The sequence below is a fragment of the Podarcis muralis genome, chromosome 11, assembly GCF_964188315.1.
Source record: "Podarcis muralis chromosome 11, rPodMur119.hap1.1, whole genome shotgun sequence".
In the NCBI taxonomy this organism is placed as follows: Eukaryota; Metazoa; Chordata; class Lepidosauria; order Squamata; family Lacertidae; genus Podarcis; species Podarcis muralis.
The window spans coordinates 9539007-9554354 of NC_135665.1; the positions used below are offsets into that span (position 1 = coordinate 9539007).

Genomic DNA, 15348 nt, shown 5'->3' on the forward strand with positions numbered 1-15348 from the left:
CCTATTCCCCTCAGAGAGCTACAATATTCATAGCAGTTTATCCATCAGTACCTGCTCCCAGGGAATTCTGGGGATTATAGTTCTCTGAGTGGGCTAGGGATTTTCCTAACAACTCTCAGCCCCCTTAACAAACCAATTCCCAAGATTCTTTGGCTGAAGCCATAACTGTTAAAGCAGCATTGTAGTGCTTTAAATACTTTAAACGCGGGTGCTTTAAACGCGGGTGGCGCTGTGGGACGCGGGTGGCGCTGTGGGTAAAAGCCTCAGCGCCTAGGGCTTGCCGATCGAAAGGTCGGCGGTTCGAATCCCCGCGGCGGGGTGCGCTCCCGTTGCTCGGTCCCAGCGCCTGCCAACCTAGCAGTTCGAAAGCACCCCCGGGTGCAAGTAGATAAATAGGGACCGCTTTCTAGCGGGAAGGTAAACGGCGTTTCCGTGTGCGGCTCTGGCTAGCCAGAGCAGCGATGTCACGCTGGCCACGTGACCCGGAAGTGTCTCCGGACAACGCTGGCCCCTGGCCTCTTAAGTGAGATGGGCGCACAACCCCAGAGTCTGTCAAGACTGGCCCGTACGGGCAGGGGTACCTTTACCTTTACCTTTAGTGCTTTAAATATATAATGCAGATGGGGCCTGAGCTAAGAGGGCCCTTGAAATGCAGACCTTTGGGGGGCAACCATGAAGGTGCTACCCTATTTGATTTTGTGTTCTGGGATATACTGTATTTTTCGCTCTATAAGACACACCAGACCACAAGACGCACCTAGTTTTTGGAGGAGGAAAACAAGAAAAAAAATATTCTGAATCTCAGAAGCCAGAACAGCAAGAGGGATTGCTGCGCAGTGAAATCAGCAATCCCCCTTGCTGTTCTGGCTTCTGGGATAGCTGCACAGTCTGCATTTACTCCATAAGATGCACACACATTTCCCCTTACTGTTTAGGAGGGGGAAAGTGAGTCTTATAGAGCAAAAAATGTGGTATTTTCTAGTGGGAGAAAGTGAGTTAGCACCTTTCAAAATGTTAAAGACAATGCATGAAACACCAGCAAGAGGAGGCAATTTTCAGTACAGTGTTACCTCAGGTTAAGAACTTAATTCGTTCTGGAGGTCCGTTCTTAACCTGAAACTGTTCTTAACCTGAAGCACCACTTTAGCTAATGGGGCCTCCCGCTGCCACCGTGCTGCTGCTGCGCAATTTCTGTTCTTATCCTGAAGCAAAGTTCTTAACCCGAGGTACTATTTCTGGGTTAGTGGAGACCTGAAGCATCTGTAACCTGAAGCGTCTGTAACCCGAGGTACCACTGTAGTTTCCACATGGACACAACAATTGAAGGAGCCCTAGAGTCTTGTTGATGTGAATAATAGACTGGCACAGAAGAAGGTATATTTTGCCTCTCTTGTACTTTGCAGATAACAACAACATATAATAGTTCTCATGGGGATGGGGGCGGGGCACATAGATCCACAGCTGCAGAAAGGGATTCTAAATAAATGAGGCACTATTATCAGAGAAAGTACTGAAAACAATAAAGCTTATTAAGACTGGGTTTTTAGCTGTTCATTGTAACCACAGCCAACATGATCCAGACACAATCCAATCCCAAAGTTCCAGCTAACTCCTTAATCCTCATTTCCAGCTGTAATCAAGCTGCAACTCCTTGTCCTCTTTTCTATGCCAAACATATTCCTCTGCTTTCCTTTGGACCACATCAGCAAGGCCAAGAAACAGATCTTGTCATCTGGGCAGCCCAGGACCTCCATACACACTGCCCAAGCTTGCACCCCAGGGAGCTCACTTCAGTGCTGCTAACTCAGTGGTTTGACTTCATCCCCAGAGATACATTCCATTGTCTCTCAAGACTGATGGATGTCAACAACAACAAGGTCAACACAAAACAAGACACACCATTCACACCATTAGCGATTACATTACTCTTGTCTCCATCCCATATTTATGTTACTTTGGAATGATGGAAGAACTGGGTCAGTTTCCACCATTTATTCCATGCCCTCATCTCCTTGCAGTTCCTGCATACAGAGAGTCAATAATGCTAGCTTCTCCATTGTGATTTACAGCTTAATCCATAACCCAATTAAAAGAGGGTACTTAAATGTAAGCCACTTTCATGCAAATGGAGGTAATGGAGCACAGTTGAAACCCATAATATGTTCAGAAAGTTCATGGCAGGAACGTTTCCCGAGCCTTCCTCTCTGTGGCCCTACGCCAAAGCCTCTCTGGGGTGTTGGGACTCATGTCCACAATGGGAGATGAAGTGTAAAGGGCTTCTGAGGGAGTGCAATCAGTTGAAGTCATATTTTCTTCTTAAAATCATTTAACTTAAAGAAGTTCGCAGAAATGGCATTTCTCACCTCCTCCTTCTCCCAGCAGCCCAAGAAAACCTATCCCATCCTACGTTGTTCAGAAGGGCCTCCTGATCTGCAGGATACTTGAAATGCAGTCAAACCAACAATTCATGTCTTGCTAGAAAGGCAAACGACAGGAGCTGAAGTTCACAGAGTTTTCTTGTAAATGTCCTAGAGAGAACTCTGTGAGAGACACCCCCACTGTGCCCTGACAGGGGGAGCGCATAGCTATATATTCTCCTATCTGCCTGGGCACACCATATCCATATCTTTCCATCTCTTTCCGCTTTATCAGCAATGTGACAACATCTAAAGACTTTGACCTCCAAGCTCAAACTACATTTTAAGCTACACCTAAGCAAGTCTTAAAGGGACGCGGGTGGCGCTGTGGGTTCAACCACAGAGCCTAGTACTTGCCGAACAGAAGCTCAGTGGTTCGAATCCCCATGATGGGGTGAGCTCCCGTTGCTTGGTCCCTGCTCCTGCCAACCTAGCAGTTCGAAAGCACGTCAAAGTGCAAGTAGACAAATAGGTACCGCTCCAGCGGGAAGGTAAACGGCGTTTCGCCATAAGTGGCTTAGTCATACTGGCCACATGACCCAGAAGCTGTACGCCGGCTCCCTCGGCCAATAAAGCAAGATGAGCACCGCAACCCCAGAGTCGGCCACGACTGGACCTAATGGTCAGAGGTCCCTTTACCTTTAAGCAAGTCTTTGAAACTGAATTACCATTTTAAGCCTGCCTGAACAAAGCTGCTGTATCTGTTACTCTTCAACAAGTATTCTGAGTGAGTAAATGCTTTTTTCTTTTTTCTTTTTACCTTTTACAATAATATTTTGTTTGTGCCTTGAAGCATCCTGGATTACTTAAACTAAAATGCTAAAACTAGCTAATCTAAGCTTCCTTTTTAAGCTGCAAAGGGATAGCAGTCTGCTGAACTCACAAACATGCAGAAGGAAGGATAATATCTAAGAAATGTATCCTCTCCTAACATCTATTCACATTCCAACATGATCCAGAGAAAAATTTGGGGGAGTGCAAGTGGCTGAAAGGTGAAGGATGCAATAGGAAACTTTCCCGCCATGAACTTTCTTAAATTAAATGATCTTAGGGCTTGCACCCTTACATAAAGCGAGCTAACTGATTTGTGGTTTGCAGCCTTAGACTGTGATTGGAACACTGTTATACAAGTCAAGGAGCTCCCCAACCCAACTTTTCTTACCATAATGTTGATTTGAGGTTTATGTCTCTTGGCCAAATCAATAATGTTCACACCATTGTAATAAAGATTTTCAAAACACCCATGAAAGTTTTTCCATGGTAATAGCCCTGATTTTCCAGGTACTGGAATCCCTCCAAAGCTGAGCTTAGAAAGAGAAGAAAAATCAATAATCGTATTAAGTAATTTTCTGACAATCTGCTTGCAACGTTTATGATAAAAAATGTTAACAATGGCACAGCAGTAGCTCCATATTGGTCAATTGAGAATCAATCTTTTTTCCCATTATTATTTCTTTTCAATTGTCAAATGCATTAACTTAAAATATAGGTTAAGAAACACAGCTCAGAAATAACACAAAAAGTAAAAGGCCAAAGAAATACCTTTTAAATAAATGTGCTTTTATTTTCTGACAATGCTAGTTTTATTCAATCATTTCAATAAAAAAGTGCCTTACTTTGGAAGTTAGCATTTATATATCAGTACAGGGCAATCTGACAAATCTTTACTTAGATGTTAAGTCCCACTATGTTCAATGGGGTTACTCTTAAGTAAGGATGCACTATTCATACGTAATTCCGTTTATATAAATGTCTTCTCAATCTTCCTTTATTTTTCCACATTACTTAATACTTTTTAAAATTATAAAAATAACATTTATTAATATATTTATATTATTATCATATATAATTATACTTATTTAACTTGCAATATCAGTCTTTCATGTGACCATGGCAACTACTTACCTAAAATCTATCTGAAATGTTCAAATTAATAATACAGCATAAGCACACATTTAAACAAATATATTTACTGTTATTTCTTATGTTAGCTACACATTGAAAGCCTGTTCACTATGCTGCGTGCGCTAGGTTTCGCACACTGAGCTCTCGAAGTAATGGACTATCTCATATAATGTAACTATAAGGGAATAGTTTTGAGTGTGGCAAGGAAGCTGTCCAGTGCTAACAGGTTGCGGGGGGAGTGGGCAAATGCCATTTAAGCGCCAAAGCGCCCATACTCCCATAAATTTGTTTGATAGGATCCAGGATAAGAGCAGCAATGCCCCAGTGCAAGGGGAAACTGCCTCTCTTTCACAAGGACCCAAACTCACCTTGGTTTCGGCCAGAGATGGGGAACCTGTGGACTCCCAGATCTTGGATTCCAATTGCCGCCATTCTCAGCCAATATGGGCAATTGTCAGGGATGACAAAAGGGCCACAGGTTCCCCAAACCTGCTGTAGAATCACCACTTTGGCGAGCTACAGTGCTTCTTTAAACTGTTGATTCATTGAGCAGCACCATACCTCTTGCCTCTTCCTTGCCCAGTCCCCTCATGTGACCCCCCCCTCCCCTGCCTGCTGTAATGAGCAGCATTGCTGGTTTACCAGCAGTTGGGGAAAGGGATGACTGGTAAATGAAACTACCAAAGCCTTTGATTTATCTGAAGTGTACACTGCACGGATGTACAAGATGCAATCTATTATCCCCACCTAAACCTGCCTTTTATGAACTGTTGTATCTTACAGTTACCAGATTTTTTTCAATGAATTCGGGGACACTTTTATTTATTTTTTTGAAGCTGAGTAGCAACAGGGAGTCAGTAGTGTGGATGGTGAGGCAAAAGAGCCTGGGCCCAAACACACACGCATATTGTATAAAGGTGCAAAGCCCTTCTTTCGCACCCTGTGAAACATAAATGTGCAGTTTTTAAAAAAAACTGGGCAATGGCATGCTGCCTGCCCGTGACTCCCAAGCCTTCCCCGATCTCCTTCCCCCTTTGTTTTGACATATCGGGGAGGCTAGGGAGTCACAGGTGGGTGGCCGTTGCCCAGGAGGGGCCAGCCTGGTTGTGCAGTTGGCTCTGGCTGCCTTCAGGAGCTGCTCGCTGCCGTGGCGCAGGAAAAATGGCGGGCGCCACGACAGTGAGCAGCTCCTGAAGCCAGCCAGAGCCAACTGCACTAACAGGCTGGCTCTGGGCTGCTGAGGCTGCCGCTGCCACGTTTCCCGGGGACAGGTTTGCAAATCTGGGGACATTCCGGGGACGGAATTTGTGCAGGGACAGATTTGCAAACCCGGGGACTGTCCCTGGGAACCGGGGACGTCTGGTAACCCTATTGTATCTGCTCTCTGTTCGCATCCCCAGTGGCAGAGCAAGCCGATAAGGCACCTGGGGCAGCGCACAAGCCCTGCACCCAGGGATGGGGCCAGCCACCTGTGGGGGCAGGGCCGGCCAGGGCAGGACACTCTGTGGGGCCTCCGAGAAGTCTGCCTGCCTCCTCCCACTCAGCTGCCCTACAGCTGAGGGGAAGGTGGCAGGCGGACCGTTTGGGGCAGTGTGGAGCCTGCAGGTGCTCAAGCCACCGCATCACTCCCAGGAGAGACGTGTGGCTCGGGCATGCTGCAGACCCCGTGGTGAGTGCCACCTGGCATTTTGTCAGCCCCCTCAGTGGTGACACCCAGGGTGAACTGCCCCTACTGTACCCCCTTCCTCTGCCCCTTCGCATCCCCTGTCCTGCATGGCACAGCTGTACCACCTAAGTGCCAGGATGTCCCCTAGTAGAGTGTAAACAGTACAATTACAAAAGGAACATTTGGGCATTTACATCAAAGCGGAAAAGTCAAGGGTTGGCACACATGTAAGCAAAGCATTAGCGAAAGTCTTTAATTTCAAGCTTCGGCAAGAGTCTGAATGCTGAAACACTTCCCTAAGCAGCTCACCATCTCCTTCTGTTTCATAATTGCATTTACATAACAAAATAATAAGTCTAATAAATGAAAGATAGTTTTCACACCTCATAATCAAGGTCCAAATAATTGAATTCTCCCTTTGCATGAAAATGGTGAGTGTGTTTATCAACTGTAAAGTTCACTTGATTATTGAAATGTTCAATGAGGACTGAATGCCAATGCTGATCATCCAATAGGCTACCCAGAGTGATATTAACCTGGGCATCAGCAGAATATATTTTAGCATCACCTTCAAGAGGAGAAAAACAAACTGTTAGGTCTGTTGGAAGAAACAATGAAGACAGTGAACTTATATATATATATAGTTAGTTAGTTAGTTAGTTTAAAATAAGCAGATTACTAAGTAAGTGTGCAGTATGAATTTTCACTTGATACCTATGTTGATGAGCAAGGAAAGCTTTCCGTTAACTAATGCCAAGGTGATGTGATCTCCATTCTGTCCTTCTCTGTGTAACAGAATCCCATCTCTTTGTATCGTTTTGAACTGCAGAGAAATTATGTCTTTCAGTGCTGTGGTGGATTTGGGGTTAAATCTGTAGAGTAGGAAACTCTTCCCATCAAAATCTGCCACATCAGATCCTAAGAATAACACAAACAAAGCAGTCAAAAAAAAAATTATATCGAAAATGTACAATCTACTCCTTGAGTGGGAATTGAAAAATGAAGTAATAAAACAACAACGATAAAGTGGTCACAAGATCTGGGCTAGACAATACATTTAGAAAGGTGGGAAAAATTATGGAGTGTTGACATAAATTTCACAGCTTGTTATTTGATAAGAGAAAATATAATGAAAATGTTGGTACCTCACCCCAGTAAAATTGGCAAAGATCTATAAAAAATATTCAAAACTTGGTTGGAGATGTAAAGCAGAGGTGGGAACAATGCACCATATGTGGTGGGGGTGTAAGGTGATTAAACAATTTTGGATCAAGATACACGAAGAGTTGAAAAGAATATTTAAGAGCACAATTCTCAAAAAGCCAGAAGCATATCTGTTAGGCTTAATAACCAACGATACCCCCAAAGATAAAAAGAATATATTCCTTTATGTGACAGCAGTGGCTAGATTATTAGCAGCAAAAAGAAATGGAAAACAGGAAAAATACCAGAATTATCAGAATGGAGAATTAAGATCTGTGAGTTTATGGAGATAGCAAAATTAACGGCATCAATTAGGGGCTGCCCCAAGCAAAAAATTAAGAGAGAGTGGGAGTGTGTGGAGATGTATATGAAAAAATATGGATATGGAAATTAAGTTTAACATAAATGTAAAAGGAAAGACTTGCAAGGATACAAGATGATATTATAAAGGATATGACTATTAAGTATAAATTAAGTATAAATAACTGCTAACACAACAAGAAACAATAATACAAATGCCAATAAGATCTCACATGGGTGAGGGGAAGTCGGGTGGGGGGGGGAAGTAGAGGGTGGTATTTGGAAAATTATTGAGAATGTGATATGAAAGTAAATTTATTGTGTTTGTAATTTGAATTATTTTGAATGATTGTGGTTGTAAGTTTTTTTCTAGTTTTTACTTCTTTTTCTGTCAGAAAAACTTTAATTTAAAAAAAAAAATATGAAAAAAGAGAATAACACAAATAAAGGATCTCTTATGATGGGTTGCCAAGAAGAGAAACTGTCCCCTCACCACTTGTGTGATAATCATTTAGCAAGTATGAGAAATCCCAAGCTATTCTATAAGCATCATATACAAGCTAGAGTTCTGTTCCTGTATCTTGCAGCATAGTTCTTTGTAGAACAGAGGAGAAATGTGAAGGAACAAAGCTCTGGGAATTCCCCCCCCCCCCCCCCCAGAGCTGGAGCAATAACATCAACTGGTGAAGCACCACCTGACAGACCTTCTCACAGCAGAATGATGTGATAATGAGATGCCCAAGTGTTTATGTTGTTGTTTGAGACAGATTAGAACAGAGGAAGTCAGAGGATGGGGGGAAATCAAGCAGAGGAACCTACCACGGAGCTACCTAATGCCAAATCAGATCATTGATTCATCTCGTCTAGCATGTCCAACACTATCTGGCAGTGGCTCCGAGGCATTTCAGGTAGGAATCCTTCCCAACTCTACTGGAGACATGAGTGATGCAACCTAGGACATTTTGCATGCAGGACCTGTGCTGTACCAATGAGGTACAGTGGTACCTCGGGTTAAGAACTTAATTCGTTCTGGAGGTCCGTTCTTAACCTGAAACTGTTCTTAACCTGAGGTACCACTTTAGCTAATGGGGCCTCCCGCTGCCTCCACACAATTTCTGTTCTCATCCTAAAGCAAAGTTCTTAACCCGAGGTACTATTTCGGGTTAGTGGAGTCTGTAATTTGAAGCATCTGTAACCCAAGGTACCACTGTATACAGGGGTCAGCAAACTTTTTCAGCAGGGGGGCAGTCCACTGTCCCTCAGACCTTGTGGGGGGCTGAACTATATTTTGAAGGGGGAAAAATGAATGAATTCCTATGTCTCACAGATAACTCAGAGATGCATTTTAAATAAAAGCACACATTCTACTAATGTAAAAACACACTGATTCCCTGACCATCCGGGGGCCAGATTTAGAAGGCGATTGGGTTGGATCCGGCCCCCGGGCCTTAGTTTGCCTACCCATGCCCTATACTTTCAATGTCTTCAATGGGGTTCATATTTCACAGTAGCAGTTTAAATTGGTGACACCTCTTCTAGGAGAGTCTTTGCATACAATCAAGGTAAAGATGTGTAGTCAGAAGCCAGTATTTCAGAAGGTATCACTATACAGCTGGGAAGAACAAAGGGGGTGGGAGAAGGTAAGAAATTTCAGTGGTTAAAACTCAAAGGCCTGCTCTCATCATGCCATTCTGCACTCATTTCGGAGGGAAGAAAGGATATAAATTTAATTAACAAATAAAGTCATTAACCGGGGGGGGGGACCCCACTGTATTTTAAGAGCACTTGTGGCTCTGAAACACCAAGGCAAAGCAATTACCTATTCCACATATATGAAATACTCTTATTGACAGAAGAGGTAGCAATGATTTCACCATTTAAAAAGGTACTTCACTTCTCATGACACATTATCTAGTCCCTTTCAAGGTCATATATATATCCACTTGGCTGGAAAGAACAGATTTTTGACTAGTAATATAAAACAGTATCTGTCACAATCTGTTACAGCCTGACTTAGAACTACAGAAAGGAACAGATAACACTCAAGTAAAGCTCATAGTGTATTCACGCTGCATAAGTAAAGAAGACAAAGGAGGTAATAGTTCTTGAGAGATACACTTATGAAATAAATGAAGATGTAGCAGACGGCCAATAATATATGAAATCATTTTCCAATTCATTGAGTGTCCTCTTCTAAGTCAATGGAAATCTGCTATCTAACTTTGCTTAATTTGACAAAGAAAAGAAAAGAAACGCTCTATATTTTGGAAGCGAGCCTCTAAGAAGTTCTCCTGTGCAGGCCCCACTGAAATGAACCTGTGATCTCTGGGGGATTGTGCCTAAGCTTCTTGAAAAGTTATCCATTTTGAGTGACTCATAATATTTTTTAAAAGCCATTAATATTCAGCAGAATCGCACCAATTATAAGCAGAAGGGCCTTGTTTTGAACTTAAGCTGTCAGTTGGTTTAATTCTCAGTTCTGTCACATAAGATGAGTAAGTTTTACTTTGGTAAGGACAGTTCAAGGGAGAACACTAGGACTCTACATCAATCACGTTTTTTTAAATCAGTACATTTCCACTATGAAAATGAGACCACTAAAACGGGGGCATCGAACGAGTAACAAATTACACGTTCAATCGATTTTAAATGTGTTGCCACCTATCCTTTGACAGAAGGCAGCAGATAAATAAAAATCAATCAATGAATTCATTAGTACTGATAGTTATTCGTAATCCCTACACCAGCATCCCCCAAATTTGGTTACCTTCAGAGGTTTGTGATGTGGTATCTGGAGGTTCCCAGGTAGGGCAATTCCCCCCTGTCATATCATTATAAAACCGGGGATAAGACCTGTTGGAAATGCAAAAAGAAAGAGGGAGACTTCTTTCATATGTGGTGGTCCTGCGATGAAGTGAAGAAGTTCTGGGGCTCCGTCTATGATGAAATAAAAAAGATTCTAAAACATACCTTCCCTAAAAAACCGGAGGCCTTCCTCCTGGGAATGGTGGGGAATGAGATTAACAAAGAAGACCAAACCCTATTTCAGTACGCCACAGCAGCTGCCAGGATTCTATTAGCGCAGAACTGGAAAAAACCTAATATTCCAACAATCAAGGACTGGCAGACCAAGTTAATTGAATACATAGACCTAGCAATAATGACGCAGAGGATCAGGCTTCAGAAGAACATCAAATTTATTAATGAATGGAACAAATTTTTTTCATACATGGAGACGATACTAGGAAACACCAAAATCACAGTAGGTATAATATAAAAATCGCGAGGTAAAAAATGATGATTGGTTAAAGACACTGCTCTATATACTGTTGAGATATAGGTCACGTTGCGGTGGTGGGAAGTCAATAATGTAACGAATTGTATGAAGACTTATGTACTTATACTTATTTGCTTTTTTCTTTCTTTTTCTTTTTTTTCTCTTTTATGGATCTTGTTTTTTGTTTTGTTTTAATGATACTGTACCTGTGCTTTTAGATGTTGAAATAAAATAAAAACTTTAAAAAAAAAATATTCAGCAGAATCGCACCAATTATAAGCAGAAGGGCCTTGTTTTGAACTTAAGCTGTCAGTTGGTTTAATTCTCAGTTCTGTCACATAAGATGAGTAAGTTTTACTTTGGTAAGGACAGTTCAAGGGAGAACACTAGGACTCTACATCAATCACGTTTTTTTAAATCAGTACATTTCCACTATGAAAATGAGACCACTAAAACGGGGGCATCGAACGAGTAACAAATTACACGTTCAATCGATTTTAAATGTGTTGCCACCTATCCTTTGACAGAAGGCAGCAGATAAATAAAAATCAATCAATGAATTCATTAGTACTGATAGTTATTCGTAATCCCTACACCAGCATCCCCCAAATTTGGTTACCTTCAGAGGTTTGTGATGTGGTATCTGGAGGTTCCCAGGTAGGGCAATTCCCCCCTGTCATATCATTATCATTATTAATAATTATTTTCTTTACCTCAAACTCACATAAAATATATACCTATATGATGAACAAAATCTCAATTGAATTTGAAATAACTTAACAATGAAATCAAAGCAAAATACATAAAAGAAACAGAATGGGTTCATGCTGTTTCCCTACTATTCACATTGCACAATCTGTCATCTTCTACATTAATTTATTCAAATACACTTTTGAATATCATCCTTACTGGGTTTTCTCTTTTCTGATCATCAAATGATAAAAAAATAAATATGCATTTATTTACGGAAATAAACTTTTTAGGCTCAATACGTGGTATAGGAAAATACAAAGTGTTTTTTCCTCTTTCCTAAGGATCATTTCAAGTTTTGTCTGAAAACCATGAGAAATATTTCAAAAAGCAAAATAAGCAATGATTTCCAAGACTCTGATAATCAAGGACTGATGTCTGTCTCACATGCCCTCCTTCAATTCTAGTTTGCTAGATAACTCTTAACTACAAATAAAACAACCCTCAAAACCTAAATTGCCCAGAGCAGTCTCTGGAGATGTATGAAGGCATTGTACAAGTGGAAAGATATTAAGTTCTGCCATTTGTGTACTGACCAAACCAACCAACCAACAACCAACCAACCAACCAACCAACCAACCAACCAACCAACAGAAACCTCTGTCTTTGCCCTCCATTCCTCCTTTCCTTCAAAAATCAGCACAAGAGTCTTTGGTAGGGTGGATGCAGGTTGATGCTCCTACAACTATTTCTTTATTATTTTATTTCGGCAATTTGTATATTGCCTTTTAGGATCATCGTTCTTCCCAAAGTGATTCACAATTGAACAATAGAAAACAAAATTAGCTACGTGTACTGGACATAGAAACGTGCCCCAAACCATTTCCCATCAAATAATTAAGAAGAGAAATGACATTAGAGGAGATAATTTTTGGTGACATTGGTTTGGGTGTGGTACAGAGCTTTGAATGTACAGTGGTACCTTGGGTTAAGAACTTAATTCATTCTGGAGGTCCGTTCTTAACCTGAAACTGTTCTTAACCTGAGGTACCACTTTAGCTAATGGGGCCTCCTGCTGCTGCCACCACGCGATTTCTATTCTCATCCTGAAGCAATGTTCTTAACCTGAGGTACTATTTCTGGGTTAGCGGAGTCTGTAACCTGAAGCATCTGTAACCTGAAGCGTCTGTAACCCAGGGGTACCACTGTACTTGTTTTCTGAGGAGGCTGAGGGATGTTTGTCAGTTCCTTTCCTTTCCTTCTACAAACCATCTCACCAATATTCTGTGCTCTGCAGCCTTCCCCAGTGTCCGCACTTCAATTAAAACCCAGGGGAAGACATGATAATGTAAAACTACCCATGGGCCTTCCCCCTCCCCCCCCCCCAAAAAAAATCAGGAAATACAAGCAGCCAAGGAGGCTGGAGGCACTGGGGAAAAGTTTATTGGCAAGCAAAGCAGATCACCCTCAACCACCTTGTAATACCAAAGCAAGCTCAAAACCCAAGAGCCTCTGGAAGTCTAAAGAAATTCTCAAATGCCCTGAGAAGGAGGCAGAAAACAAATGGAAGTCTCCTTCACAGGGGAAGAAAACATTGGCGACATCGACAGATTTTGCCACAACACTAGTTTCCGTTCACACAAAGCTCATCTCATGGGAGACCCTCCCTGCTAGAGGAATAGCGGACCACTCTGCTTCCGGAATGCATGCATTGGATCTGAAGCATACTTGGAACAGAAAGCCTCTCCTCCTCCCAGAGGGGAGGTGTTGTGAGCGGGAGCCCATCCCGCGTCAGCAGGGGGTCATATTCGGCTCCCTGCGTCATTTTCCCGGCTGCCGTGACACGCCCGTCAGGCCAGCCAATAGGGTTGGCTCGGGGGCGGGCTCTAGCCGGATTCAAGTGCCCGCAGCATCCCCGCACCTCATTCTGTTTCCTGGAGTCGTTGGATCTCCTGCCCGTCCTTCCTTTAGGTCACATTTATGCTCTTGACATTGCTATGGACTTTGGTTGGTTGCCCTGGTTGACCGGGGGGCTGGTAGGAATTTTGTATCCATTTGGCAAATTGGCACCAGCCTCTTGGTGTCTCACCTACCTCATAGCAAATCGTCACAACTTTTCCGGTATTGGCGGTTAGGCATTGGAATATGTGTTGCGTGTTGGTGGGCGGGGTGTGGCCATCACCTACCCCTCCCCTTTTAGGTATTCCATTAAAGGAATCTGGCGGTTGTGGATCCTCTCCGATGCCCTGCTGGTGGCTAGGGCCATGGCACGACCCCCGGTGACACCAGGGGAAGCTTCCAGTTGTATTTGCATCAACAAGCTCCTCCCACTGGTTGTTAACCTTCAAATGCCCCCCCCTCCCGCTGCACAGGGTGGGGTCATATATAGGTTGTTTGATCCAATGCCTAAGCCAATACCGCTCACATGCTGTAACCAATAAAGTTGTGGCCTTCTTTAGCCCATTAACCTAAAATACATGTGTCCTTGTGTCTTATTTACCCCTATGCAGGTTGCGGGTCCTCGATTCACAATTGCTCTTGGCCTGAATGGCTGAAGCCTGCCACAAACTCTTGCAAAAAAGGAAGCTGTTGCGAAAGTGCTTGCTCAGAACTTTTTAGCAGTGCCTGACATCAAGCTTCACCTCCCGTTCCTTACCCTGCCTTTCTTGCTCTGCTTGCCCTGTGCCCTTGTCAACGCAGTCCTTGATCCCGCTGCCTGATCTGAATTCCCTACTGATACCGTGTCTCGTAGATTTCCTAAAAATAACATCCATGACTCTAATCAGGCAAATGTTTCTCATGCCCCAATGAGTTCCTGACAGCCTGCAAGTCTCCCCTAGTTTGAGGAAAGTGACATTTCACTTCATAGCACAGCTGTGGAAGACATCACAACTGCACGCCGTACTGGATTGCTTGAACCGCTTTGCCAGAGAAAGGGCAATATGCTTCTGCTTGCGGGTTCTCCCCTCTCGCAAAAGCAACAGCACCCCATATACAACAGCACCCCATATACAACCCCGCCCAGCTGACCGGGTTGTATTTGTAAAACTTCTTTCAGAACAACTTTCTATTCCTTTTGCCTTGCCAAATCAAAATTCTGGTTTTGCATGAAATCAGGGTGGGGTTGGAGAGCAAAAGCAAAGGGAAAATAGCAGGGGCGGTGTGGCTTCAGAACTGGGTGGAAGCTGAAAAGGGTACATAGCAATTGCAATGTATGGATAATGCAGGAGATTACCAACAGGGGTGGTAATCTCCTGCATTATGGTTTGTGAGCAAGGCTGGGTGGGGTTGCAGAAAAGGAGGTAGGAGGAGGTAAAGGAATGGAATCATAGAATCGTAAGGGTTGGGAGGGACCCCGAGGGTCATCTATTCCAACCCCCTGTAATGCGGGAATCTCAACTAAAGCATCCATGACAGATGGTCATCCATCTGGAAGTGAAAGTAAGAGGGGGTGCAAAGCAGGGATACAGAACAAAAGAGAGAAGTGGCTTCAGAATGGGGTTGGGACCAGAGCGGTCTTTTCTATTGGGCTTAGTGGCGCATTGCGCCAGAGCGCTGGTCTCTCAGGGGTGGCCCAGCGAGTGGGGGAGCTGTGTGGCTTTGCTGGCGGCCTCCCCTTTCCCTCCCCTTTCCCAGCTGTGCCTCATCAACCATATGGCTGGCGGGCGTGCAGCTTGCCTCCCAGGCTTCCGCGAGAGTAGAGCGATCCCAGCAGAGGTGTGGGAAAAGGTCGACAACTCTGGGAAATGGGGGTGTGGGGTGTGCCAGAGGGATCTTTGTACCACGGCGCCGGATATGCTTAAGACAGCCCTGGTTGGGATGGTGAAAAACAATTTTAGTAGTTGCATGAGGTGTGTCAGGATGCTATCAGCGGCTCCCGGCTACTTGCC

At 43.4% G+C, this 15348-nt stretch overlaps 1 protein-coding gene across 3 annotated transcripts in view; it reads right to left on the reverse strand.

The window, feature by feature from the left end:
* The window catches only part of LOC114606418 (contactin-associated protein-like 4), a 278819-nt gene that overhangs the window by 98599 nt on the left and 164872 nt on the right, over window positions 1-15348 (reverse strand). For all 3 annotated transcript variants that reach the window (XM_077936037.1, XM_028748648.2, XM_077936035.1), the window contains exons 5-7: window positions 6703-6906; window positions 6372-6556; window positions 3580-3723 (exon numbers count right to left, since the gene is read on the reverse strand). In XM_077936037.1, the coding sequence (XP_077792163.1) occupies window positions 3580-3723; window positions 6372-6556; window positions 6703-6906 (533 nt within the window). The remainder of the gene's footprint in view (window positions 1-3579; window positions 3724-6371; window positions 6557-6702; window positions 6907-15348) is intronic.